Source organism: Anarhichas minor, unplaced genomic scaffold, assembly GCF_050575085.1.
Source record: "Anarhichas minor isolate MPS153535 unplaced genomic scaffold, ASM5057508v1 ptg000054l, whole genome shotgun sequence".
Taxonomy (NCBI): domain Eukaryota; kingdom Metazoa; phylum Chordata; class Actinopteri; order Perciformes; family Anarhichadidae; genus Anarhichas; species Anarhichas minor.
Window position 1 is genome coordinate 2007279 of NW_027466500.1, and position 26470 is coordinate 2033748.

Below are 26470 nucleotides of genomic sequence, written 5' to 3' on the forward strand. Positions count from 1 at the left end.
ATTTTCAACCAGCGCATGTCAAATGTACACACCATGAGGTACTGCCGTGCCAGGCAGACCGATTCAATGGTGCCCTGAATGTAGACTGTGGATTTCTTTTGGGGGCTGTTGGGGTCAGGGAAGTGGATCTGGGCTCCCGTTCGCTGGGTGATGTGCTTGATGTTGCTGCCATTGCGGCCCTTCATGAAGAGGTGGTGCTGGGGTGCGATGTCCAGGTGTGTGGTGACGGAGATGGTGCTTGCCAGGCTACCAGCCAAATGCTCCAACAGCAGAGCTGTGCCCCTCTGTGGAAACAAGGATGAGATGGTAATGCAACAGGTAATATGACAAATTATATAAATATATAAAGAAAAATACACGTTTAATTTATAAGAGTCTACATTCAGTGAGAGACTCTATGAAACTATGCCAAGTCATCAAGGTATAGGGCTGCAACTAACCACTATTTTCATTGTAGATTAATCTGTCGATTACTTTTATGATTAAATGATTAGTTGTTTGGTCTCTAAAATGTCATCAGTGCTTCCCAAAGTCCAAGATGACCTTCTCAAATGTCTTGTTTTGTCCACAACTCAAAATATACTCAGTATATCAACCATGCTATCAGAGTTTCGTTTTTTTTTTTTGTTAATCGTTTAGTCTATGTCTTAAAATTGCTTATATTGCTCAACCAACAGTCCAAAACCCCCAAATATTCAATTTGTTATGATATAAAACAGAGAAAAGCAGCAACTCCACACAGTTGAGAGGCGATAACAAGCAGATGTTTTTCATCTGTGCTTGATAGATAAATAATTCAAACCATTAAGTAGTATCATTGCTATAGATACATCTTTTGTCAATTGCCTAATGTATTAATCAACTTATCTTTTGGACAGAAATGTCAACATTACTTTTGCTTAAGCAGTGTACAGTATAATAGTGAGGGTAAATATAAAATAAAAGTTTTCCAACTTATAATGGACACATGATAATTGTAGGAGAAGATGCACCATGAGTGTAAAAAAAATCTATCAACAATAAAATAAAAGAGTATAATGGACAATTTACTGACTTCTCGCAAAAACATCAAACAGTAAAAATTAAATCTCATAAAGATGTGACAAAAAAGCTCGAACAATATTTAATTTAGATCAATAGCCAGACCACTAAATCATCCGTTAACGAGGGGAGCAGTGGAGCCATTTTGCGTATTTCCCACAGAAAACACCAGTTTTTTTCTTCATAATCAATGGAAACTATTATATTTTCCACTGCATCTGCCGGCCTGTTGAACAGCCTCATTCCGTTCCGGCTCTGCAAACCATCACTTAGCCCAATAAAGTAAGTCATTTCCAGCGTGCAATGAGAATCCACACACTGCGGCCAGCATAATACAACAATCCACAGCGGTTTTGGCAATCCCCGAAGGTCCTCCTAGTGTCTCACACCACCACATAACATAGCACACATATTCCTCTAATCCTCTAGCCTTCATCTGGCATACTTCCCAATCCCGACTGACCCCTCAGACCTACCACACTCAGGGGCCGTGCTCCTGCATGCATACATACATACATACATACATACATACATGTGCACATATAAACTGTACACACAACACGGTGCACAAATGCACACTAGCATGCAAATCCAAATAAAAGTAGATATGACTTGGCAGAGATGAGGAACGGAGTCCTTGGCAGACTTTGATTAGCCACAACTCAGATGCCAGTTGAGGAAGTGCATCTGTGTGCGTACATAAAATATACAGTATGTTTACGCCTAAACAAGCTGCAGAGTGGAAACACAGTGAGAAACTATTTGAAATAAAACTCAAGAGAGGCTTGTGGACTTGCCAGAGTCTCCCTCCTACTGGAGAGCTTAACCAGCAGCTGTCCAGTTGAAGTGACCAAATATCTCTCAGCACTCTGCTGCCCCTGTGGTGCTGAAAGTAATGAGGCACTTAAAACGACAAAAGTGAGGAACGCTGACAATGCCGGTGGGTCTTGACGTGGCGCAACTCTGGAAACCTTTTCTTGGTCTGCGGCTCGCCATGTAAACGGGTGGAGAAGAATGAGGGTATTAACTCAAATATTGTTACACTGAAATGACTGACAAGGAGTGCACAGTTCAGGGTTTGGTTAGTTATTCAAGCAACTGTAACAGGACACACGCTGGATGTGGGGGGAGTTGAAACTTTATGATTTGGTCTCTTTGTAATTTCGCTCCAATTTAAAAAAGGGAAAATACAAACTCAACAGAATTTATATTGTTGCCGTTGGTCAATTAGTACTGAAGCTGTTGGCTTATATGGAACCTAATTTAGCACTGAAACAATTAGTCAACTGACAATTTTGACTTGATTAATTCATCGTTTAAGTCACTTATCAATCAAACCTGCAGATTCCAGCTGCTAAAATATGATTTGCTGCTTTTCTCTATTTCATGCGTTTGTAAATGGAACGTCTTTGTATTGTGGGCACTGATCAGTCACTCAACGATCCAATATTCTCCTCAAAATGAAGAGACCCTCCTCACCTTGACGGCGTTGGCGTTATTCTGAGAGCCGCGAACCACGCCGGTAGCCCTGTAGAGGCGAGTCGGGGGCTTGAAGGAGACTGTGAGGCTGTAGGTCTGCGAGATGTGCTGCACAGTGGGGGAGCTGGGGTCAGACTGCATGATGGCGGGAAGCTCGAAAGACAGCACAAGGGGGAGCAGCTCCTGCATTATGGTGAGACGGAAGGGGAGAGGAGGGAACAGAAAGTGAAATGACAGAGAGAAAACCCCCACCATGCTGAAATACTGCAGTTATGACAAGTTGGATAGCTTATCATTATGCTGCTGCCAGAAAAAAGGGGAAATAAAACATTCCTGAACAAAATCATAAATAGGCACTGTATAGCGGCTTGTGCTGTCATTCAGACTGATGAAGACCATTTGGACAAAAACACAGTAAAAGGGTGATTTCTTTACACACTGTAGAATTATGTGAACTGACACACAGACATAACAACAGTCCGTTGAGCAGAAGGTGGCAAAACTTCACCTGTCGGCTTAAATAAATCCAGACAAGTTCATCAAAATGAGGTCAGCAGTGCCAGCAATAAGAGAGGCACCCTTTGTTACTTGAAGTATGCTACAGTTTTAAACATTATGGCTGCAGTCGTTTACAAATCACACAAAAGCACTTTAAATCTTGTGTTTACCAGAGATGTGCTCATACGTTTCTTGGAAATGAGACATCCAGCATGAAAAAAGCGAGAAAGAAATCTTAGTCGACTAAGACCAAAACAACTGATTAGTTGACTAAGAAGGGGCAGTCCTAGTCTATGGCCTGCTCATTCACATACATTAATTTCAAATCATTGAATCAAACCACAGGGGCAGCCACAGACGTCAGCTCTTGTCATTTGTATCACAACCAGTCACTGAAACAAAAGAGATGCAGACAGGAAGGCTTCATGCATACACATACTTATGCATGCATGGGAGAGAAATCACGAAGGCACACACCCATACACACACAAAGACGAGAATGAATACACACACACAGTGTTATCCAAACACTGAGTCTTGGGCAGAGTGCCACTATGGTTTTGGCTGCCAGTGAAGGGCAAGCAGCATGAATTGCTCTGACCAAAGAAATGCTTCCCTGATCAGTCCCATATGCGCTTGGCCTTACATGAATATCACGTTTCAGCACTCGCTCTCAGAGGGCTTGAGAAATGTAGGTCAGCACTGAGGGAAATGCAAGAGTGGACAAGCAGAGCAGCAGGAGTCAGGCGCTGAATGAAGAATAGACTGATTTTTATGGTGGAGCTGACCTCAGCTTTATTAAAAAAAAGAAAGAAAAAAAAAAGTCCCACCTGGCAGATATGAGTTTCACATGAATTCAAACTGAAAGCGCTGTTAAAAAGCCTCAGTTCTCCTGACATAAGGGTGAGCGATGAAGAAAAATGAAAATATCTCCGAGGTATAGCAACTGGCCAGACCTTTCATCACCTGCCTGTCAGCTCCACCTCGGAAAAGTCCAAGAAATCCCTCGAGAATCCATCACCTCAACAACCGACTTGTTTCAGACTCAAACAAATCTCCACCCAAGAGAGCCTCAGAAATACAGTAGACCTTACACTGTAGTATGTTAAAGGGACATTTCATTCACTGCTAATGCACCTCAGGGAGAAGGCACAACCTCAGCCACTTCTGGTTCCAGGAGAGACGGGGGAGGATGTGGTCGAAAGGCCACCCAGAACCAAAAACACAGCAATATTGTTATGCACTGGCGACCTCAACAGTAGGGGGTCAACAACTGGAATAAACCCTCCTGCATTTTACAATGTGGTGTTTTAATATCATGACAATACCAAATATCCCCCTCGCATTCCTCTTTTCATAAACAGATTTAAAGGAATAGTTTGAGAATTTTTGAGAAATTTCTTGTAGAGTGCTGTATGAGAGGATCGATACCACTCTTATGTTGGTCAGTTCAATATGAAACTGGAGTCAGGAGACAATTAGCTTAAATTAAAACAACAACTTGTCTTTTTACACTCCTAAATTAAATCAACAAGATATAACATGACAATTAGTCAGCTTTGCTGGTGCTGGCAGTTTTATTTTACCTTTAGACAGAGGCCAGTCTAGCTGTCTCGTCTTTATGACAAGCTAAGCTAAGCTATGCTAGGCTAAATTAAGCTAAGTTCAGAATCTCCTTACTCCGGCTTCATATTAAACGGACAAAAATGAGATTGGTATCAATCTTCTCATCTAACTCTCAGTAAGACAGTAAACAAGTGTATTTCCCAAAAGTTCAAACTATTCCTTTAAAGCAAAGCTGGTGCATAATTACACACCTCCTATTTGAAAATAATGGCACTTTGGCTAATAAGGTGATTGCTAACATTTACAAAGAATCCCTTCACTTAAAGTCACTCTGGACAAGTTAGTATGCATTTGTTGAGCAATTACTGTGCATATCTGTTATTTGTAAAGAAATATGTTGACAATTTGTATTCCGGCAGTTGTCAGTACTGATAAAGTTAACAAAGGGAAGCCAATTACATGAAAAGAAAATCTCTCAAATGTGCTATTTTTCCTTGCTGCATTTGAGGAAATTGCGTCCAGGTTCAGTGATGTGGCTCCAACATAATTAAAGCTATGTGTGGAAGGGCTGTCTAGTCGTGACTATTGAGTGTTGAATAGAACTGCGTAGAAGGTTTTTTGGGTCTCATAGGATCAGAAGAAGCCAAGTTGACAGAGAGGGAAACCTGTCTTTTGATCCTCCCTCGTCATCTGCTGACTGTGTGTTCTTTGGAGGCCAGAACAATCTCTGTGGTTCTCTACAGTTTATATTTTAAACCTCTTTCTACAACCTTGTTACGGTTAGGTTTGATTATCCTTTTTTTTTTTTTTCCATCCATAGCAAAACAAGTAGGTGATCTGGGTTGCGGCTGGCTGCTTATGAAAACAACCACTAAGCACGGAGAGGTATGTGTATGCGTACATGCAGACATTTGCCAATACACACTGCACAAATATGTCCAGCATGACCTTCTCCCGCCTCCCTCTCCATCACACACACTTCACTTCACTTGTTTTTGGTCAGTCCATAGTGGAGGAACGTGTTCGCTGTAGACGATGTAACACTTCACACGAGCACAGAGGTCCGAAGCCCGCAAAGCTGAGGCTGGAGGTCGGGCTTTCCAGTCAGACTTAAACTGTGGTTGAAGAAGAGGCTAGGAAACAGGCTGGAGATGGGCCTACAAATTGTTCAAGGAAAGTGGTCTAGGTTAGGAATGGTGCTTGTGGCTTAGAGGAAGCACTGAAACTGTGCCTGGAGTCCACAATTTCCTACTGCAACCCTGGAGCTCTCCATTGGTCGGGTTAGATAGAGAACTTGGCTTCCTTGAGTCTGGTGTTTTGCTTGTGGAGGAAGTAACTGTTTTGAGCATTGCAATTGGGAGCAAATAAGTAAACTACAACAGGATGTCAGACTGCGATGGATGTAGAGCACTGGTTTAGCCTGCCATTGGCCGTGTATCTCACGCTACACTCTTCTCCGCTATCTGCACTATCCATTTCACAAGGGCACGGTCACTGCATCTTGTGCTTAGCGCCGCCCAAGACGGTTGTGATTGGTTTAAAGAAATTCAAACAAGCCAGAGCGTTTTTCCCTTATACCAGAATGACAGTGTGTGCAGCCAGACCTTTCTTTAGCACTGAAACGGCGCTGTGGAGATGGGTCTGGCTATGCAAGACTAGAGGGGGTTAGTCAGGCTAGCTAATGATTGAGCACAGATGGAGTGGTTCAATGTAAGAGCAGGAGACGGGCACTCCGAAACAGCAGTCCACAATTTGCCGGGGGAGTGTGGCCAAAAGAAGGGGGAAGAGGAAATAATGTGGGTAGAGTGTAAATACAAACAACAGGAGCATCCACGGCTAGCAGGCTATGAAGGATTCCTACTTACCCTTATTTTTACCCGAGCTGCCTCCACCCCTCCTGGCTGCCCTGCGATGGACACCTGTTCACAATAAAAAGTAACATATGTAAATCAGCTAGCCAGTTCAAACCCATTCCAAGACATATAATGGCTCAGATCATTGCATACAGTTGCACTTCATTTCAATGTCGAAAGGAAAATCCAGAAGAAACAATGAAAACAGCTAAAGTTTAAAGGCTTCCTCTAAACTAAAACCGAATCCCTTTTTGTAGCATATTTCCAGTTAACGTGTTGTATTCTTGAACCACGTCATTACAGTTGCAATAAATCTAACATTGTGATTAAAAAAAAACAGCCTCCACAATTGAAGTGACTGTTTTTTTTTTTTTTTTTAACACAACCACTAAAATGAGAGGCCAGATTAAAAGGAGCAGCGTGTAGGATTTATTGGCATCTAGCGGTGAGGTTGCAGATTGCATCCAACAGAACATCCGCTCACCCCTCCATTTCCAAGCGTGTCGAAGAAGTACGATAGCTTTCAGAGAACGTAAAACCTTGAATGGCTCTCTCTAGAGCCAGTGTTTGGCTTGCTCGTTCTGGGCACACCATTTCTTTAAATTACGATATTTTAAAAAGTGAAAAATAATCTCATTAGATTTCTTTCTTATTATTTTCCCTCCTTCAAAGGCAACTGCTCACACTTGTAGAGATAAGAAAAAGGTGATATTAAAAATGATTAATAAAACATAAAGCCGGTCAGTCTGGTTCATCTCTGGCCTCCAGTACTTCCACATGAACAAAACACACATACATATGCACACAAGCGGCTGGGTAGTGCTGTGAGCAGCAAATCATTTTTTTCCAAATGAAAACCATTGTTAAGCCTCATGTTGTGCTTGAACAGCTCCAGTGAGATGGGAAAGTACGAAGCCACTACATGGATTGTCCTGGTTATCTATATTTACTCATCAACACCACTGCACTTCAATATGCTCTGTAGCTAAAAAATAAATAAAAAAAAAGCTCTGCTGCAGCCAGTAAGCTTTTGAAACCAGAAAAAGAGACAGCTTAAGGGGGTCTTGGGCCTGAAAAGGAGTCTCTTGCTACTTATCAGCGTGTACTTGCATCATGAGAGTAGGACTGGAGGGAGTTTAACAGTCTATGAGGTACAGAGTACTGGCAGGTTCAATGGTCTATTGCACACACTGCAGGCACAACTTACGACGCAAAATCCACAGAGATAAGTTGAAATCAGTGAAGTAGACCTTTAAGAATAAATTGACAGAGCACCTGACAAGTTAATTTACTGGCTGCTCTGCTGAACTCCTCACACTACATTTTAATGGTAATTACAACCGGATCCTGCTGCTCCTCTACACCGGGTCCAGCCAAAACACGCCGGCTTCCTCTGGGCTGGCCAATCTAAACAGCCAGCTGAACCAACTCTCTGCAACCTGACCAGCCTCCGAGATCCTGTGGCAGTTAATGAATGGGCTGAAGGGCAGCATGCACAGATAAAACTAAAAAAACACTTAGAGCTACTTAAGCTACTACAGAAGAAAGTAAATCATGGAAGGGTGACAAACACTCCGGGAAGCCGAATGCAATATAGTTACACTAAAACATCAATCGTGCGATGTTGTGGTTCAAGAGATTAGAGTAAAATATTTGATGGGGAGAACTGTTAGATCGACGGGCAGTAAACAGCTCGCTCCCTCCATCTATCTCTCATGCCTCAGTGAGAACAGTAGAGCACTGTATACATCTATGTAGTAGCCCCACACACCTGGTTGCTTTTCTCTGCCTGGTTGTTCCTGTTGGAGTCTGGGAAATGGATGTGGCAACCCGTCTCCTCCATCACCCTCTTGATGTTGTTGCCACCTTTGCCAATAACGTGAGAGTGCTCTGTGTGAGAGACGTCCATCTTCAGAGTTACCCTGTTACTCTAATGAGCAGGAAAAAAAAAGAGAGAGAGAGAGAGAGAGGGCTGCATTGAAATGATGATTGATAACGCTTGCAGTAGCTCAGTGAGTGGAGAAATGGGCATGCTATTATTCTTGTGTTTGAAAGGCACTTATTTCACCTAATGCTGCGCCACCCAGTTTTTGGGCATCTGTCCCCTTTACTCCATCTCAACAGTCACAATACCCAAAACTTACAATTTCCCCTCTTCTAAACACTTTCACATGTTGCAGTCATTTCAAAAAGAGGCAAATAAGCAACAAAACATGCAGTAGATTAAAGAAACCAATCATATTATGAAATGACTGTCTGCCAGACTGAAACGGCCTTTTCGTGACAAAGCCATATTAGATGCTATAAACTAAGCCAATCATTGTTCGTTTGCGTTCGGCTGTTCAAAGTGCATGGATGATGGCCTGCCCCCAGGGGGTGCTACAGTGCAGTCGCCCAGGTACTTTATTTCTCGTGTTGCCATGGCAATAAAAGCCTGCATGCACACAAGATGCAAACCACTGCAAGGCTCCGGGATGAGAGTATCTGGAGAGATTAGTGCCAAGTTGTACCACACTGCTGTGAGCAATCTGTCACTTGGCCAGCGGGAGAGCCGAGGTGAAATACATTCGGTTCAAACTGAACACCAAGAAAAAGGCGAGAAAGAGGAGACGGGGGAGATGATTACACACACACACACACACACGAAGTCTATCTTCACTGTGATAAAGATGTTTACTGTACCTTTGTGTCAAGGACGGACATAATTCTGTCTTTGGCTTCCCTCACATTCTCCCTCTTCCCGCACACCTTGATGTGTGGATCTGCAGGGAGAAAGGGAGACATTAAAAGTGGGAGAAAGAGAGAGCATGTTTAATGTATGTTCAGTGTGTGTGTGTGTGTGTGTGAGAGCACTAACACCTTGTTGTATCCTTTAAGAGATACAATGTGAGAGAGTGGGACACAAGTCAAATCCATTTAACCAAACATGACACAGCAGTCTGGATGTGTCAACAAATTAGAGCGCGTCGGAGAAAAGCTCTGCAACAGTAATTGCTGCTTTGATATCTGCCGAGTCTCATTTAAGTCGGCAAGCAACCACACCGTGCGGGGCTCAGGGGTGGGGGGCGGGGGAGCTCTATGGAAATTATATTCAGGCACAATCCGTCAGTCAGCAGAGTCGACAGGAACACCATTAGCTGGAGAGAATTGTTCTGCTGCAATTTAGCCTCAATAGAAAAGACAATCATGTGACGCTTGTCGCCTCATTTCCCTGGACCTCATTCTGTCTTTCAGTGGACTGCAAAAATATACAGTAACTCATTTTTCGGCGTCTTTCATGGTTGCACATGACTTTATCAGCCGTCACACACAGCCGTCTCCTCAAAAAAAATGACTAGATACGATCCTGCCACATCCTAAAATTCTTGTATAAACACGCTCAGTGGGCACACAGAGGGTCGCGCTAGTAAAAAGGTCCTAATAGCTTGAGTAAACTGTGCTTCCAGAGCCTCTAATTACTTCAGTGGAAATCACCAAAACACTGCATACCAAAACCGTTCACAGCTAATGCTTGTGTCTGTGTAGGGTTGGGTAAGCCTACATCTGGCTCTGCCGCATGCCGGACCCCTGGAGAACGCAAATGTGAAAACACATGAACACACACAGAAATTCAAATGTGCACAGGCATGTACTACACACTCATGGTCCATCGCCCCCATGTGTTAACTGTACTGAGCAGCAGGAAGTCGATTAAGCCCCCCTTCCAGGAATAGCCCTCCCCATCCACACACTTACAGCATGGTCTTCAGACACGACTCACTGAAGCAGATTTAGTATCGCAAAGTCGTACGGATGGATGAATGTTTAGACTTTCAAGGAGCTTGGGAGTGAAAAGTCCTAAACTAGAAAAAAAAAAAGCGATTGTCAGAATTGGCGATGCCAAGGGAAGTTCCCAATTTACAGAATGCTTTTGATGATGAATAACTCTCAAAGGCCAAACCAAAACGCTCTCCACGGGGCTGCAAAATACAAGTGAGAACAGCAGAGGACGGGTTGGCTACAATGAAGTTCTGTTTTATAGAGGTATCTGAAAAAGGTTGTGCTCTCCGTTTCATGTGCGCTGGGAACTATGGGGAACAGAGAGTGCCAGCAAACAAGCACTGGTCTTGTTAAGAGTGTCACAGGGGTCAGGCAACCTCAGCACACACTACAAGAGATGCTAGATCTCAAGAGTAACAAGCGGGAAGGAACTAAACAAAAAGTGAGCAGCAGTCTGAGATGGGAAAACAAAAGCAAAGACAACAAAAGGAAAAAGAGCTGAAAGAGCGGTTAGAGACCAATCACAGTCTCCGAGCTGGTTCCAGGAAATTTTCCCATCATACAGCTGTTGCTGTGAACAATAGAAATCCCTCCACTTCCTCCTGTGGCACCAACTGTGACCATCAGAGGGAGTATAGCTCTTCCAGTGACTAACCTGCTCTGCACATCTGGCAAACATTAGCCAGCCTAAACGAGTGTTGCAGTCGCATTTTTAGAAATGGAGTGCGCTGTATGCTCTTTTTTGGGGGGATTGATTGTGGAATAAAAAATGAACACCTTAAGTCTTAATTTGGGACACAGAACAGCTGGAAAAGCAAACAAAAACAACAGAAGACTTGCAGCTGCAAAATGTGAATGTTTTCAGTCGCACAGATTTTACATAGTTCCACTTGACGGAGGAAACCTTCTGACCCAGAGCTCCGTGCTGGCAAAGCTTAAGCATTTTTCCAGCTGAGGACTACATTCAAAAATACCACACAAATGAAGGGAATTAAGTCCTTTTGGCTTGGCCTTTCTCATTCAAAACATCTGCGGATATGTCGACACGCATAACTAGCAAGTAGGATTAGTATTACTATTAACATATTTTTCACGCACAAATAAAAATCTTAAAATCAGACTTTCAGAAGTAAAAACATAAAGGCAATCTCACAGTATTGACCGTTCTGTCACACGGTGCTGAAGTGGCAGCCCTGCAGTGAGTGATATGGCTCCTCACTGTATTAAATCACCAACAGTGTGCTGGTGACAGCTTGCCCTCAGGGGCTAACGACTGGCCTTATCACACCTGTGCAGGTGGCAGGGACAGCCAGCCAGTCGCAGGTGATGAAATAAATAGAGGAGCTGGCATTTTGATGTGGTGGGGCCGTGTATGGGGAGAGGTTACAAACATACACACCCCCCCCCCCCCACACACACATCTTCTGCTATCCTGCCGAGCGTAACCGATTCCAGACTACACATGAAAGACAACACTAATGCAAGACACGGCAAACTAACACCCCTAAAGGAGTATGATTTTAGATAAGAATAACTCAAAACAACGACATCACCAGCTATTTTAAGGACAGAGCAAGAACGTTTTGCGTTGGTCATCTCCAATGAAAGGGACGAAAGGAATGCAGATCATTGTCTCCGGTAATTTTCCCGATGGCTTCCGTGAGGTTTTGACGAAAGCAGAATTTAAGACGCAAGAATACGTAAGAAGTAGAACATTCTTTATTCTCTTCAGCTCCCATGAGCCCAGGATGTTAAAACACACAGTCAGCTCGACATGTCTCTTCTCCCACAAACGCATTCGCTCATAAGATAACTGTACGTGATTAGCCAACATTCTCCCCCTCGGCTCCTCTCGGTTTACGCAACACAGAGAAAATAAAAAAAATCAAAGGGCAGAATTCTAAATATTCGTATACAAAGCATCTTTCCCAGGTGGTGTTGGTTTTGTGAATGAACTTATACTTGGGATGAATGGATGGTTGTATGTGAATAACTTGCCAGGGGTTACAGTTGATTAAGTATCTAGAGGGGGGAAACGTTCTGATGTAACTCCATCAACTACTTTCTGTACAGAGTGAGTGAGGAAGTTCCATAATGTCATCGGATTCCACATCTGGCTTGAAGACGCAACACTGGCAATTCTCCTGAGGACAACAAAGCGGGCACAGCTACACCTACTCCTTCAACCCCGCCTCACCCCCCCCCTCCCGGAAGAGCTTTAAATAACCGTGATAATCTTTTATTGGTAGCAGAGTGCGAGAACAACTCGGCCAATAAATGAGGGAGCTTCGATACGAGCGACTCCCACCCCTCCTCCTCCACAGCAAAATCACAAATTCCTCAGTGCAGATGAAGTTTCATCTTTTCAAACTTCTCTATTAGATTGTAAATAATGATTGCTAGAGCAACCCCTTGTCCGTCTGAGTCCAATGACTTTCCTGAGAACATAGTTCTGCTTAAAACAACACTGACTCAATCATTAACTTATGTCAGCTGGAAAACTATCACAACTGTGTTGTTACCTGCCATTTACACATTTGGTTTAGTTTAGCTCTTGTTGTTGTTGCTACACATCTTAGAAATGACGTGAGAGCATCAGACGCGTTTAAGGAAATTTGGAATCTAAAGCCTGAGCTTATGGACTTTGATGCATTTGATGCACGGCAAGTTAGCTCCTTACTTGAAATCAGATTCATAGATTCTGTAAGTCCATCATTCGACAAATACTCAAGTCACACAAGGCAAAACCAGTGGAAGAAGTAAAGGGATCCAATATAGGAATACTGTGAGTATGGGATTACTAAGAGAAAAGAAATAGTCACCTTTTTTGGACTTGGCTCCGATTTTCAGTTTGGACGGCCAGGCGATCTGCGTTTGGGTTTCATCCATGATCTGGAACAGAATGAAGGACGGCCGACATTAACTTATTACAGATGTCAGTATGGGCAGATAAAAAAATTAAATAAATACAACGTTGACTCTTCAATCATGATTATATAGTTTTGTAGCAGCACAATCATTATTTTGCAGAGGATGGCATAAGAATAGGTTATGAGCCTATACACATTACATGTATGTTCATCATTATGTAGTCAGTATTATACACTGCAGGACCTTGGTAGACATTTTGTTTTTCAGTGTCTTAATGTGGTTTGGGCTTAGCTTGAAGGGTGGACAACTGTTCACTGCTTCTCCTTTACTTGGAAACATTCATTTTCTGACTTCAGAGAACATGAAACAAGTATTAACATCCAACAGTTACAAAAAAAAAGCCTTACACGAATAAAAAAATATAAAAACATATTCATAAAAACACCAGGGAAAAGTCAAAGGAGCTGCGAGTCCAGTTTGAAATATGTCTGATGATATAAGCTCATGTGTCCAGACACTGCTTTGTTTCTGCTCAACAGCCAAATCCTCCCTCCACCAAAGTACCAAACAAAGAAGAATATCCACTGCGTACGCGTGAACAATATCTATGTGAGAGCCCTTTGACAAGTCTAGTCATCGTAACCAGGAGCACATGTACCAATGTAAAAAATGCAAACTGCTTATAGTACAAAGACAAAAAAAACAAGAGTAAGGAGCCGGTCAAGACGCTGTCAGCGTTCCAATCAGGGGAAATCTATTGCTCTTCTTTTCAACCTCGAGGAAGCTCACCTTGCTTGACTTCCTGGCTACAAATCCACAAACATACCCCTTGAGGGCTGTCTGCCATGACGAGTGGTTGATGTTGGTGGGAAAAAAAAACAAGGGGAAAAAAAACTATCAAACCTTCCAAAAAAATGCCAGGCTTACATGCTCTCTCCTAATGGCTCTGTCCTCCATGTGCACTATACTTGTTTTCACAAGGGCCTTTTTGTTTGCTTTAATACTTTCCAGGGGTTTGGGGTTTTTCGAGTCGGAGAAGAGAAGATATGAAGTTGAAGTTTTTAAAGCTTCAGGCACCCGAGGACGGCTTCAATCCATTACACTAGCAGCACTTAATATTCCTTGGTGGTCCAGTGCATTAAGCAATGAGCCACAAATGGGAGAGAGAGTGAATTAAGAGCCATCAGCGCTACCAATGAAGATAGGATGGTGGGTTTATTGGCAAAGCAATTCACAGCCTTAATTAAGTTTCTTATTTTTTTTTTTTTCTACAAACATTTTCAAATCTTATCTATTTTCCCTTGACAAATACCAACAGCAGCCTGTACTCCTAGGGGAACTGGTGCACAAATCCAAAAAGGAAGTGCTTAAATTCCCCCATATGCTCTCCTGGAAGTAGTACGGTCTGTTTGGCATCTTTTACAACTAATTCTGACAGCGTGTCCACTGCCAGTCTCACGTACCTGTAAAACAAGAGAGACAGCTCTGAAAAGCCTGATGTGTGCCTCTTTTTACTTTGCAGCTTTAAACTCCATGAGTCCATGATGGTTGACTGGAAGCCCTTTCAAAGCTCGCTGATTTTCTACAACATCCTATAATCACATATAAAAATGGACGGGCCTAGACGCGCAACAGAATGAGGTGCTTGGCCAACCGTTCTGCCACTAGTAGACCAAGATAAACCAAAATCAGTTTGAACTTTTATTAAGCACCATTCGAGTCATTAAAAGCCAGCTGCAAGTTATTTTTTTAGGCTCTCAATGTTGTAAACAAAGCAAAAAAAAAAAAGAAGTCTCTTACTTCAAAAAGAAGAGTTTGTCCGTTCTTTAGAAAAACAGGATTCCACAGTCCTCTTGTAAACTTGTAAAACTGATCATAAGCCAATAAAATTATTGCAAAACACATTTGTACAACAGTTGGAGAGTTGTTGCATTCTTCCTCCGCTCTCTTAAGCTGTTGTACCACGTCGTACATCTTTGGGCATTATCATTATGATCTAGCAGCAGAGAAACATGCTTCCAGTCATTCTCATGATTTCTCCTGATTGTGGCCCTGCGTTTACTCCCAGTTTCTATCGAGTGAATCATAGAACCAAAAGGAATTTTAGTATCATCCTGTGGAGTTTTTTTTCTCCATATGATCTCAACTATTATTGTTTTGGAGTCTTCCGTGGCGTCATTTAGCGTGACTAAGCTAAAAACAGTTCCAGCCGGCTAATGATCCCCCATTAAAGTCCTCCTTACCATCCTTCCTGCCGCAATAATATTATTATTACCATTTTATTCACTCAGAATGATTTTACATGCTATGAAATCTAGGCCTAAAACCAAAATCGGACGAGTTCTGTGTTACTGGGTTTCATACTAGCTGGAGGCACACGGGACTCTAAACTACACCATGACACCCTCCCACCGCCGTCTGGTAAAAGGACAGGAATCACAAAGACCCTGTAGCGGAATACAAACTTTTCCTCCATCAACTGAAGTCACGCGCTCACAACAACAGCTGGATGCATCACAACATTAAAGGACATTCTGTTCTCAGTGATGAAGAAATTCCTCTACTTCTACGTCCACCTTTCACAAATTATTTTTTTGGCTTGGTCTCCTGCGATCATGACATACGTGTCTGGTTTTAAATTGAACGCCTCCATGACCAAATCCACACGTTTAAGCAATTCAACACTGCCGCCCGCAACCTCTCAGAGGCCGCTAAAATTACAGTGGCAATGTGGGGGCAAATGGCAGACGAGTGATTGTGAGTTCCAAATAAAGAGGTCATTAAAAAGTGCCAAGATGTGGAAACATGCAGCGTAGAACAAAAGTAACATATCAGAAGTAACTCCAATTACGCTCTCCTAACATTATCAAACTTTATGGCCTATGCCTCATCTACTTTTCCTCTAAAGAGGGCCTTGTTCAGAGAGACCTGTTTCCTGTCCAGTGTTGCTGTTCTTGGCAGCGTAGTGCAGATGGGACTGATTTCTGACAGACCACACACCATTTTAAAGGGTGGATGGCGTTTATTTTTGTGGAGGGACTAGCAAATACCTCTCAAATGGGTGGAGATATTTCCACAAATTAAGTTACCTATACATTTCGTCATATTCGCTGCCACTCCCTTTCTGAAATGAATAAATACATAAATGGCTACGGTTCTGATTAGTTTCACGGCACAACCTTGACATGATAGCTTCTTTGAGGTTTGCAGCTGGTGCATGCAGACGAGCGCAGAGCTGTACGTGAAATCAAACAGGATATCATTAAGAAAATGTCCTGAAAGGCCACACATGTGTTCAAAACACGTGACCGTGTGTGTGTGTGTGTGCCGCTATACTATAGTCTATAGCACAGCAGCAATCAACATGGCAGAGGCATGTTTCCTGGCCCACACTGCGATGGTGCAGCTGTTGATTCAGCTGGTGTGTGTGTGTGTGTGTTTGGAAGGGGGACACAGAGGGCTGTTGGAGGGTGTAAAGAGACTAACTGAGGGAACAGCGTGGACTGAACAGTTCCCACGAGACACAACAATCATAACTGAGTTCATGTTAATAACTCGAGTGGTAACTCGCAGCTAAAGCCCCATTACACCACGGGGCTAACGCTAACATGTGCATGGTTATGAAAGAGCAACACACATTAGTAGAAAGGCTCTTCTGCAAAAACATCTACTGTTGAAATGTGTCGAGACTACACGGCTTGAGAAACACAAACATTTGTTTATATATGTTTTGGTGTTACTCGAAGTAACCTTTGTATTTTACCATCTCACAATTTCATGGCAACCAAATATTTCATCTTTCAACAGTCCTCGGTTTTCCGATTTTTTTCCCTGTGTCAGAGCAGCGAAATATAAGATGCTTCAGCACTATAAAGCAAATAAAATACATTACGCCTGGCCTAAGATCTGAGTGCACTGGCACTTATACATCACGCCTGGCATTATTTACAGAGCCACAACTACTGGGAAGGAGTGATGGAAGGGGGATCAGGGATGAACTTGCAAAGTGGTTCAAAAGCATCTTACAAATCCACTCCAAGCTCCTCTGTGGCGCACAGTTATCATCTCCACCAGCCGAGCTTCTCGGCTCTTTGCTGTCTCGCGGCTCAACTTCTGCACAGCTCTCCAAACAGCTTAGTGGTCTTTGCCATGATTTGACACTCCCAACAGTTCTCAGTCCAAAACGTGTGACGGAACTGTTCACTGACGCACGCTTCAAGCAAGTCGTTTGCAGAAAAATTAAAAAAAAAAAAACTTGTTATACCAGACTGGTTATGACACACAAGTGAAATGAAATACAAAGATGAAATAATAACAGGAGGGAAGAGGAGGAGAGGAAATGTGAGATAGGAGACCAAAACAACACCTGAAGAGAAAGAGGGACATGAAGCTGGCGAGATTCCCCCATGTGAGCTGCGGGGACTTTTGCACGAGGCTCATTTTCCAGCTGTGGCACCCTCCTGTGGTCCTACTTCATCTGCTATCCTCTTAACTTTCTCACTGACTACATGGAGGGGGTTATTACAAAATGTTGCTCTGGACTCCAGAGGAAGTCCAGCAGACAGTGAGTAAGAGGGTCTGATCGACCACAAGCCAGCGGGGCCCGAGGAGAAAGCGCGGGGGTTGACTGTTTTATGTTGCTCTCGTCAGCGACTGAACTCTAAATCTCGCTGCCAAATCTCATTCCCAAAGCCTAAAGTCAATGTGTGTGCGTCAAAAATTGCCTTACGTGAGGGAGAGTTGCTACGCATGTACTTTATTAGTCTCACTGAGTGCGAGTGCGTGTGTGTGTGTGTGTGTGGTGGATGGGTGTGTTGGACGGGCAAGGATACAGCCCAACTAAGAGTTTCCATTTTCATCAACTCCAAGGTATTTCACACACCCCATCCATTTTCTTTCAGCAATACCATTCCACAGTCGCACTCGGTGTTTATTTTCCTGACTTTAATTGGGCATGTATGGTGATCACGCCATCAAAGGGAGACTATACAGAGTTATCCAAATGGAAATTCTACAATAAAAACATGTCCTTAACACTCCTCTTTCGCTGCTCTTCGCCAGCCTGCCAACCCAAACAGCTGCACAATAATTTTCTAATTGACAACTTAACCGCTAGTAACCACTGTTTCTTTGAACGAGCTGTGACAGAATTACGGCCAGAGGCTTTAAAAAAAAAAAAAAACTTGACTGGCAGAGCCAATACACCGACAGCCGGATTTAGTCAGGATAGCTGTGTGGAGCGAGGTAGACACCTACACTGGATATCTTAAACATTACAGCTATATCCAAACCAAAAGAGGTGGAGACAGATTTAGAGAATATCTAGAGTCCTTAACATACTATGGAGGGAGTTTAAACATATTCAGGAAACTGGATTTCAAACAAGACTGAATGCATTAAAGTGCGCCACATAACTGAGATACCAGCTGTCAAAATCCAATTAGCAGTTAACTTCTTTGAAAATGTGATTGCTGTCATTTTCAGCACCATGTGATTAGTCTTGATTCATTTTGATACAGCACACAGACTTTCCCCCAAATACTTGAGGTTCAAATTAAACAAATAGAGCGAATCGAGGTCATTTGTTTGCCAGTTCGTAGAATCACCGTCTCAACTAATGCTTGTAATCGCTGCTTTATAATATAATATATATTTACAATATAACCATAATAATGCTTCACAAGGAGAAATGAACTGTGTGAGGATTAGGGTTGGGCAACAAGGCAACATTTTTCATCTGTTGTATTACAGTGATCAAGAATCTGAAGACAACCAGGAGCTGATCTGCCACAGAGACTCTTCAAATAGACAAATCATACAAAAAAATAACCAACAACCTTCAATCTTGTCTGTGCAATATGAAAGTTAAGAAATAAATTATTTTCTGTGATGCGATCGGTTGTTAGTATGCTGTCAAGCAATGTAACGGATCAACAGCATTTCAAAGTTTATGATCGTCTTATTGAGGACATTTTCCATCATGATCAGTGTTATACATCGTTTATAGAGTCCAGCCCTGCTCACAATTACTTTAAGGAATAAGTCACTGCATCGTCATTAATTAACAAAATGATTGTTTTAATAGAACATGTGCTTTAAAAAACTAATCCTTGTAGCTGGACCTTCTATGAAAGACCATTAGTGAAGGAAATGTATTACCTCACAGGGTCTCACACACACTTCACTGATCAATGAGCACCAGAGACCTTGTTTTATAGGATGTAACGAAGCCTTGAGAGCATTAACTAATTAAATCAGTGACAAAGGAAAACACTTCATTTCAAACACGAGGAGATGATCTGGTGTATTATGGTACATTATGCAAGTGAGAAAGGCCCACAGTGTTGTGTCAGCTGTGTTACAGGATCAGAGCCCCGGAGTGATTCAACGTCATCGTCGCTCCGTTGTTTCAGTTTGTTTTGATCTGCAGTTACGAGTGACTGGAGGAGCACCTGACATCTGCTCCCTAAACCAGGAGGGAAGCGCAGCTCGGTGGGCTTGAAACGCAACCTAAAGACAAAGCAAACACCATCCAAGTGCACACGACTCACCTTCTGAAAGAAATCCTCACCGCCGTTGACTCTCCCCTCAGAGGCAGCTAGAGTGAGACAGAGAAAGAGAAAAATGTATTCATAAAACCACACAAAGACAGCTCAGTTCTTCTTTACACAACATAACCTTAACACGGCCAAAATCACATTATCCGGTATCTTCACACAGAGCAGTGCTTATGGTGGATCTCCATTTCTTTGGATATTTTGTTTGGCAGAATGGAGAAAAAAAGTTCCGAGTCATTTTCTATAATCCTGGAGATTGGATACAGCTTCTGTGTGACAAATTGATGGCTACAGTGAAAATATTTTGAAGTAGGCGTTAATGAAGTATTTTATCCCACACTTGGGTCAACTGGTGTCTATTTCGCACTTCTTAAAAGGGACTTTCACACTTTGGAAACTCGTCTGTCAGCACTGTACACTTCCGCCGCTGGGGACTAACAGTATCTAAAGACTTTTAAATTTAACTGCCCATTCTCTAAACAAAATAGGCACTCAGGAGAGTCCCAGTACTTTAAAAAGTAATTTTCATGTGAAAATGCCAAGAAACTCCCTCAGCTGATACAGTGAGCTGGATAGAAACAGAGGTCTAACCACCAAAACAAATCAGGCCTGTAGTCCCTCCAACACATCTGCAAGTCCTTCGAGCTGTGGCTGCTCTGTTGATGCCGAATACATGTCTGCTCTCCAAGGAGGATTCTCATGTTCCTCTGTCATCTGGGAGTACAGGGAAGGTTTCATGACGCCTGACAGACGGCGTTCTTGAGAGGGATCTGTTGCCGTCTCGCGGAGATATATTTGTCTCGATGTTATTTGTGTGAACACATCGAGTGTAATATGTAAATATAACAGACCTTCCACAAATACAAAAAAAGATTGAACTCACAAAAAATATTTTGCAAATATAAAGCAGATCTACAAATACACAAACAAATAAATCTATGAACGCATTAAAATAATTTACACATAAAAGCATTTGTGAATATCTTTTGAACATTTACAACTTGTACGCTGAAGGCTCAACAAGAATGCACTTGCATCACTCGGCCATTTTGGGATAGCCCATGATGTCATTTCCGCATTTCAAGTTTTTTGGTGGAATTTGTTGGTTTATTTGCAGGTTTGACAGTTCAGGCATAAATGCTGGCCTCAAGAATGATGGTATGATTAAAAGAAAACCAAAGTCCTGCTATGTGTCATCTGCAGATCACAATGCTTATATTTCAGAATGAATAGTTGGCTGTCGTGTAAAATGTCTGTTCCCCTAAAAAGTATGTCTGCAGCGCACACAGTAAGTCATGAAACCTGGGTGTGAAAGGCATTGTTATGACTTCACCCATCAACACCACATTTCAAAGCACAACAAAAGAGAAAATGAAAACCCTCACGAAACACAATTTCATTTTCCACCAGGCCCGTCATTATGGCCTTTGGTGATACATCATGAGCATTTAACACATGCTTGTACTTAACGCAGGCTGCCCAGTAAACACGTGCAGGCCGCAGTTTATCAAGCCATGGAGACAGACAGACTCTTGGCTCAACGGTTAAGTCGTTTTCAGATGAAATTTGCGTACATCAAACGCTCAGCACCCGATCACACTGATAACAGATGCATTCTGGCTACCCTTTGGCTCGTCACTCAAGACGGAATAATAATAAAAAAAGGAAATCTAAGAAGGATATGGATTAGAAACTGATGGCTAATGTAGGCTAACGCATCATTTCAGAGTCAGTTTTCATAAAGCGGTCACAGAAATGAAGGAAATACTCCCACCACCAACTATAACCCGAAACCACTATCCCATGTAGCCTCAAAGTAAACAAGACAACGTCCAATTCAACACTTCACCCACGAAGTAAAGCGAAGAAACAAGACGCATGCAGATATGTCAACGTTTTCATCACTTTACCTGCTTTTGGAAACACAGTTTGACGGTGGTGACTCCCATGGAAGGGTGACATCAGCCGATGGAGAGTGTCACAGACGGGGAAATAACAAAGTTGCTGAAGCAATGTTGGAATGCCGCTTTAGCTGCTTCAAGGGCCGCAGATTTTTGTTTAAAGTTAGTCATCTTTCAGAGCGGCTGGTGCTCATAGTGATGCACTCGGCTCACAGCCAGATACAGTTAGGGCTGCAGTTCAAACGTTTCTTCGTGTGTAATTCAAGAGAAAATGAATCTACAGTTTGGTTTTGGTTGCAATAGTAATTTATAAACTATAAATATTATAGACTTGTTGGTCACAGCTATACCAAACTCTTTATCTCTTGTGATTGTATTTAAATACCTATTGAGAAAATCTTTTAACTTTTTAAGATTGGGAATTTGAGCTGCGAGAAGAGGACAGACACTTGTAGAATAAACAATAAAAAAAAGTAATCCACAGATTAACCGACATTGATGAAAGTTGACTGTGAGCCTTGGCTGATGATAAAACAAGCTGCTCTGCATTTACGCTAAAGGAAATAGATTTGGTTATCTCGATGACAGTAAGTAGAAGTGTTTAGATCCAATATTTAGTTTAGATGACGTTCAGCTTTGAGGTAGAATGACGAAGAACGGCTCTGTCTCTCTTTAGGCGGCCTGAAGCTCTCCAAGTTTATGAAAGACCCACGTTCCTGCGAGCGTTTCCTGTAAGAACTAAGACAAACAAAGAGGAGCGCAGCAACATCTGACCGTTGTCTTTCCTACTTGTCTACTGAAACCGTCTAGTAGTGCTCGTTTTTTTCTCTCTGGGATTTACTTTTGTTTACTTGATACAAGAACACCAAAAGTCTCTTTAAGTGGCCAATTAAGGAGTCAGATAAAAAAAACATGTCACAATACTCTCCTCAGTAATGCTGTTGAACTTTGGATTCTTTTGATCATACAGAACATCCCAACATACTTGAACTGTCACTGAGTTGTAAACTTACTGGGTATGTAACAGAGGTCTGGTATTATTCACAGAGAAAACATTTACCGAGAGAGGAAAAAGAAAAAGCCACCTGTGCTGCGTGTCTGGCCGGGTTGTGAGGATGCTGTCGGGCGAAGTGACAGATGTGACTTTGTGGAGCCAAGGCTTCTTTCTGTGAGGCTCAGCAACCAGGGCCGGTAATTAGACAACAAGCCCTGTGCAGCTAGCATCGGCATGATAACTATATTTATAGTTCAGTAAATTACATTTCAGCTGCACCCAAAAACTGACTAAGGACATGCTGATCTTTTGCACATCTCCTGTAAATATATAATTCAACATCAGTGTGGGAGATGCAGGAGAGAGTCATACACATGTGAACATATCAAATGTTTTTACTCCAATCAGCCTATGAAGCCAACCGATGAAATAAAACATCACACAAACTATAAAAAAATGTTTGCTGGTACTAAGTCAGCAGTATTACATTTCAACACATTCAACCCTTATGCCAAAACTCTGATGTCAGAGTAAAACGAGGCCTTACGGCATGATTCAGGAGACAAAAAACAACATGAGATATACAATGTTCTTTTTTTCTTTTTTTTTACCTTGAAACAACGAAAGACCAACACAAACAACATTTTTGGCACTTGAGCCGAGAGGAATCTGATACGGAACTTGAGTGAAAACAGGAACCATGTGCTAAGAGCAAAACATCCTGTCGGCACATGTGTGGTGTGTAAACCGGCCGTGGGAGAACCCGGAGCAGAGGCAGGAGGGGTGCAGCAGAGTGACCTATGAACTCTGATAGTCTCATCCTACCCACCACTTATCTAACTTATTCTAAAACTGCAGTGTGCTATAGGCTTAAAATAAACGTGGGAGGGGCTTCTTAGAGCAGACAGACTTTCTTCATTACCACAAGCACGAGTCCGGTTCAAGACCTCTGAATAGAAGGTTGAGTGTATTCCTGGATGGAAAAACAACTGAGCAAATGAGAGCTTTGTAGGTGGGATTAAGAACGGGGCCGTCAATCATCCTGTGTGAGAGCCATAACTATGGTGACAAGCATGAATGAGATGATCACAGCGCGCTTGTTGTAGGATGAGCCACAGAAATAACTGTTGAAATCAGCGTATTTCTCTGATTGACATGAAACGGTAAACATCGGAAGAATACAAATTTAAAAAAATAAAAAAATTGCGCAGAGTTGGAAAAGAAGGGAGCTCGCCAGACCTCTGCAGGCCGCTCCTCCTCTCTGCTTCGGGCTAGCTGCTCAAGGCCCTCCGTGTTGGGCGTTGAATTGCATTGTGGGTAGTGTAGGCACCAGGTTTTGTGAAGGAAGAACAATACATGAAATAAAAAAAGACGACATCTCTGGTTCTGCTACATTAATTTTTGATTTTTTTCTTTTCTTTACTGACAATCGTGGGTGCAAGGAGTGCAATGCTAAATCGGTGGAGTGATATTGAATTAGCTGCTCCCAACATTCACCAACCACGACCGCGGTTTCTTTGTCAACTGACAATTTGTAATCGCTGCTGAACAATTTGTTTTAAGTTATTGTTGCATTGAAGATCAACATCTGAGACTTGTAGGTCAGCTGCTGAAGGGCAACCTTTTCCATGCAGGAAACCACCAAATCAAAATATGGTGGCTCTCAAATTCACAATCTATTGTCTTGTAGATTTGATTTGCCAACAACATTGGCTCTTTCACATTTGTCGTGATCCCCTTTCTCAAATAATTGGCAGGCATTTTACCACAAAAATGTGTCGCTCATGCCTCGTTACTTTGATAACCAATTATCATTCACCATTATTTTGTCTGCCATCCGAAAAAAACCCATTTTAAATGACTTCCTTAAGACTGATCGGACAAGCATTGAAAAGAACATCCCTAATTTAACATTATTTTTCAGCTCTGATTTACATCAAGGAGACTTTGTTTCAGTTGTTTCTCAAGCGCTAGAACGGTCTAATGGTGTTTCCTTGGCCCAGGTTACACGAGGACAACACAGCGCTCCTCCCTTCCAGCACAGCAGATTGTAAAAGCATCACAGCTGAAAAACGACACAAGACCCCCGAGCACACATCGAATGTTGTAATCAATCTTGTCCTCCTGGCGTTTAAAAGAAAATATGGAGCAAGTAATGAATTTAAAGCAGTTGTGTGGATTGTCTATTCATTTGACAAAGTAAACACGATGGTTACAGTTAATCAGATGCACAGCCTGTTGTTCTCTCCATCTAATTACATTATGTATGTAATCACTGCCACTGCACGTGAAGGACTGAGAGAAGATGCAGTGAAAGGCATACAGGACTCGAGGCTGGCAGACTGAACGGGGTCTGGTATCCATTATTTTGTGGGGAGACGAATTCTGCTGTTTTGACACTGAGGGAATGTAAACAGTGTTGACTTTTACAGTTATGGCTTCAATCCACACACACACACAACAATCAAACAATCAATCGAAACACGGGCCATAACAAACCAAACCAAGACATCTTGACATGAAGGTTTTCACTATCAGCTAGTTTCAGTCCTACGCTAGCCAGGTTTAATGGAAAGGTGGACAAATCCTCAATGGCTTTCCGCAAACAAGAGGGCAAATACCTTATAGCTCAGATTTAAGCCAATATCCATTAATTTTGAACACACTGTCATTCATTCATTTACCACCATATGATAAAAAGGGGAAGTTTGTACACCTGGTTAACCCAACATCCGTGCCGTGCCAGAATTATCAAGCAAAGTCCACGAAGTCAAAGGATTTCTATAAAGACAGGAGCTTTTTAAGTTACGAAAAGCAAGGAGAGCCCCTGAAGGCACCGGCTAAATCTCTAAATTTGCAGAGCTGCTTACACAAAATCCTCTGCACTGGCAATAATCACAAGAGCACTTAAGGTGAAACTCGGGACATTCACAGAAAAGTCTACGAAAGCATTGAAATGAGAACAGTTATACAACTTTATACAACAATTTCACCAGGATAGGATTTCATAACAAAATGACAAGTCTAATCTAGGAAAGGTTTGACATCTCAGTCCACCATCTGCTCACAGGCCTTTACTAAAATGAGACGGATGACTATTAGAGCCAGACTTGTGAGCTGTTGCGAGTATGAAAGAACTACATTTCCCATATTTTATGAAAAGAGCGGGAGCGCACGATGTTTTCACACCAGCTCTCCAATGTCCTTCCCTCCGGTGTGCCGCAGCAGCTCTCAGCTGATTCAACAAGCAGCTAGTGAGAAGGCCTCCGGGAGCCGTAGCAAAACAAGAGCACACACGCAACGCGATGAACTCATTGGGTGCACCCATGCTTAATAATACGTTAACGCGTGCTTTCTACTGTAGCGTACACATGGGATGTCTCCATGCTAGGGCTGAGAATTTAGCAAAGAAATATCTAATTGTGATTATTTTGACTGCAATTTGAATTGCGTTACTGGAGGGAATGATAACTTTGACATCATTTGATTTCTGTGGTATATTTCACATAGTTGCATCACTCATTCAGGGCGAGTAAAATGGATAAAACGTCTATCGATAAAGGTATACGTAATGTTGTATTCACAATATAACATATTTCCTGGAAGTTCAATTGAGGGTTTTGATGAAATCCCTAGCTGGGAAAGTCCAACTTTGCCTAATCAAGTGATTAAATACCTGATAAATTACTCCACCGCATTGCAACATTGCTGATTGTTCTGACTCAGTGATTTGCCTGCAACATTGCCTGTCAACCAGACAGAGATATTATGAAGGAATAGCTTCCTTTGTGTAAATGGTGCAGTAAAATCTGACAGGTGACAAATCTAAAATGTCTCACAGTGTGCTTTATAGCACCCACTTCTCTCTCTCACACACAGTAATTTTAGCAATAAAGGCTATTTGACAGGTAAATAAGAGGTTTAGACCATAAAAAGAAACCAGTTTGTATC

At 42.3% G+C, this 26470-nt stretch overlaps 1 protein-coding gene across 1 annotated transcript in view; it reads right to left on the reverse strand.

The window, feature by feature from the left end:
* bicc1a (BicC family RNA binding protein 1a) overlaps positions 1–26470 on the reverse strand; it is a 53930-nt gene that overhangs the window by 16975 nt on the left and 10485 nt on the right. Inside the window, exons 2-8 of the mRNA XM_076075702.1 lie at positions 19619–19665; positions 13019–13088; positions 9120–9199; positions 8209–8367; positions 6450–6503; positions 2521–2703; positions 33–284 (exon numbers count right to left, since the gene is read on the reverse strand). Of these exons, the coding sequence (XP_075931817.1) occupies positions 33–284; positions 2521–2703; positions 6450–6503; positions 8209–8367; positions 9120–9199; positions 13019–13088; positions 19619–19665 (845 nt within the window). The remainder of the gene's footprint in view (positions 1–32; positions 285–2520; positions 2704–6449; positions 6504–8208; positions 8368–9119; positions 9200–13018; positions 13089–19618; positions 19666–26470) is intronic.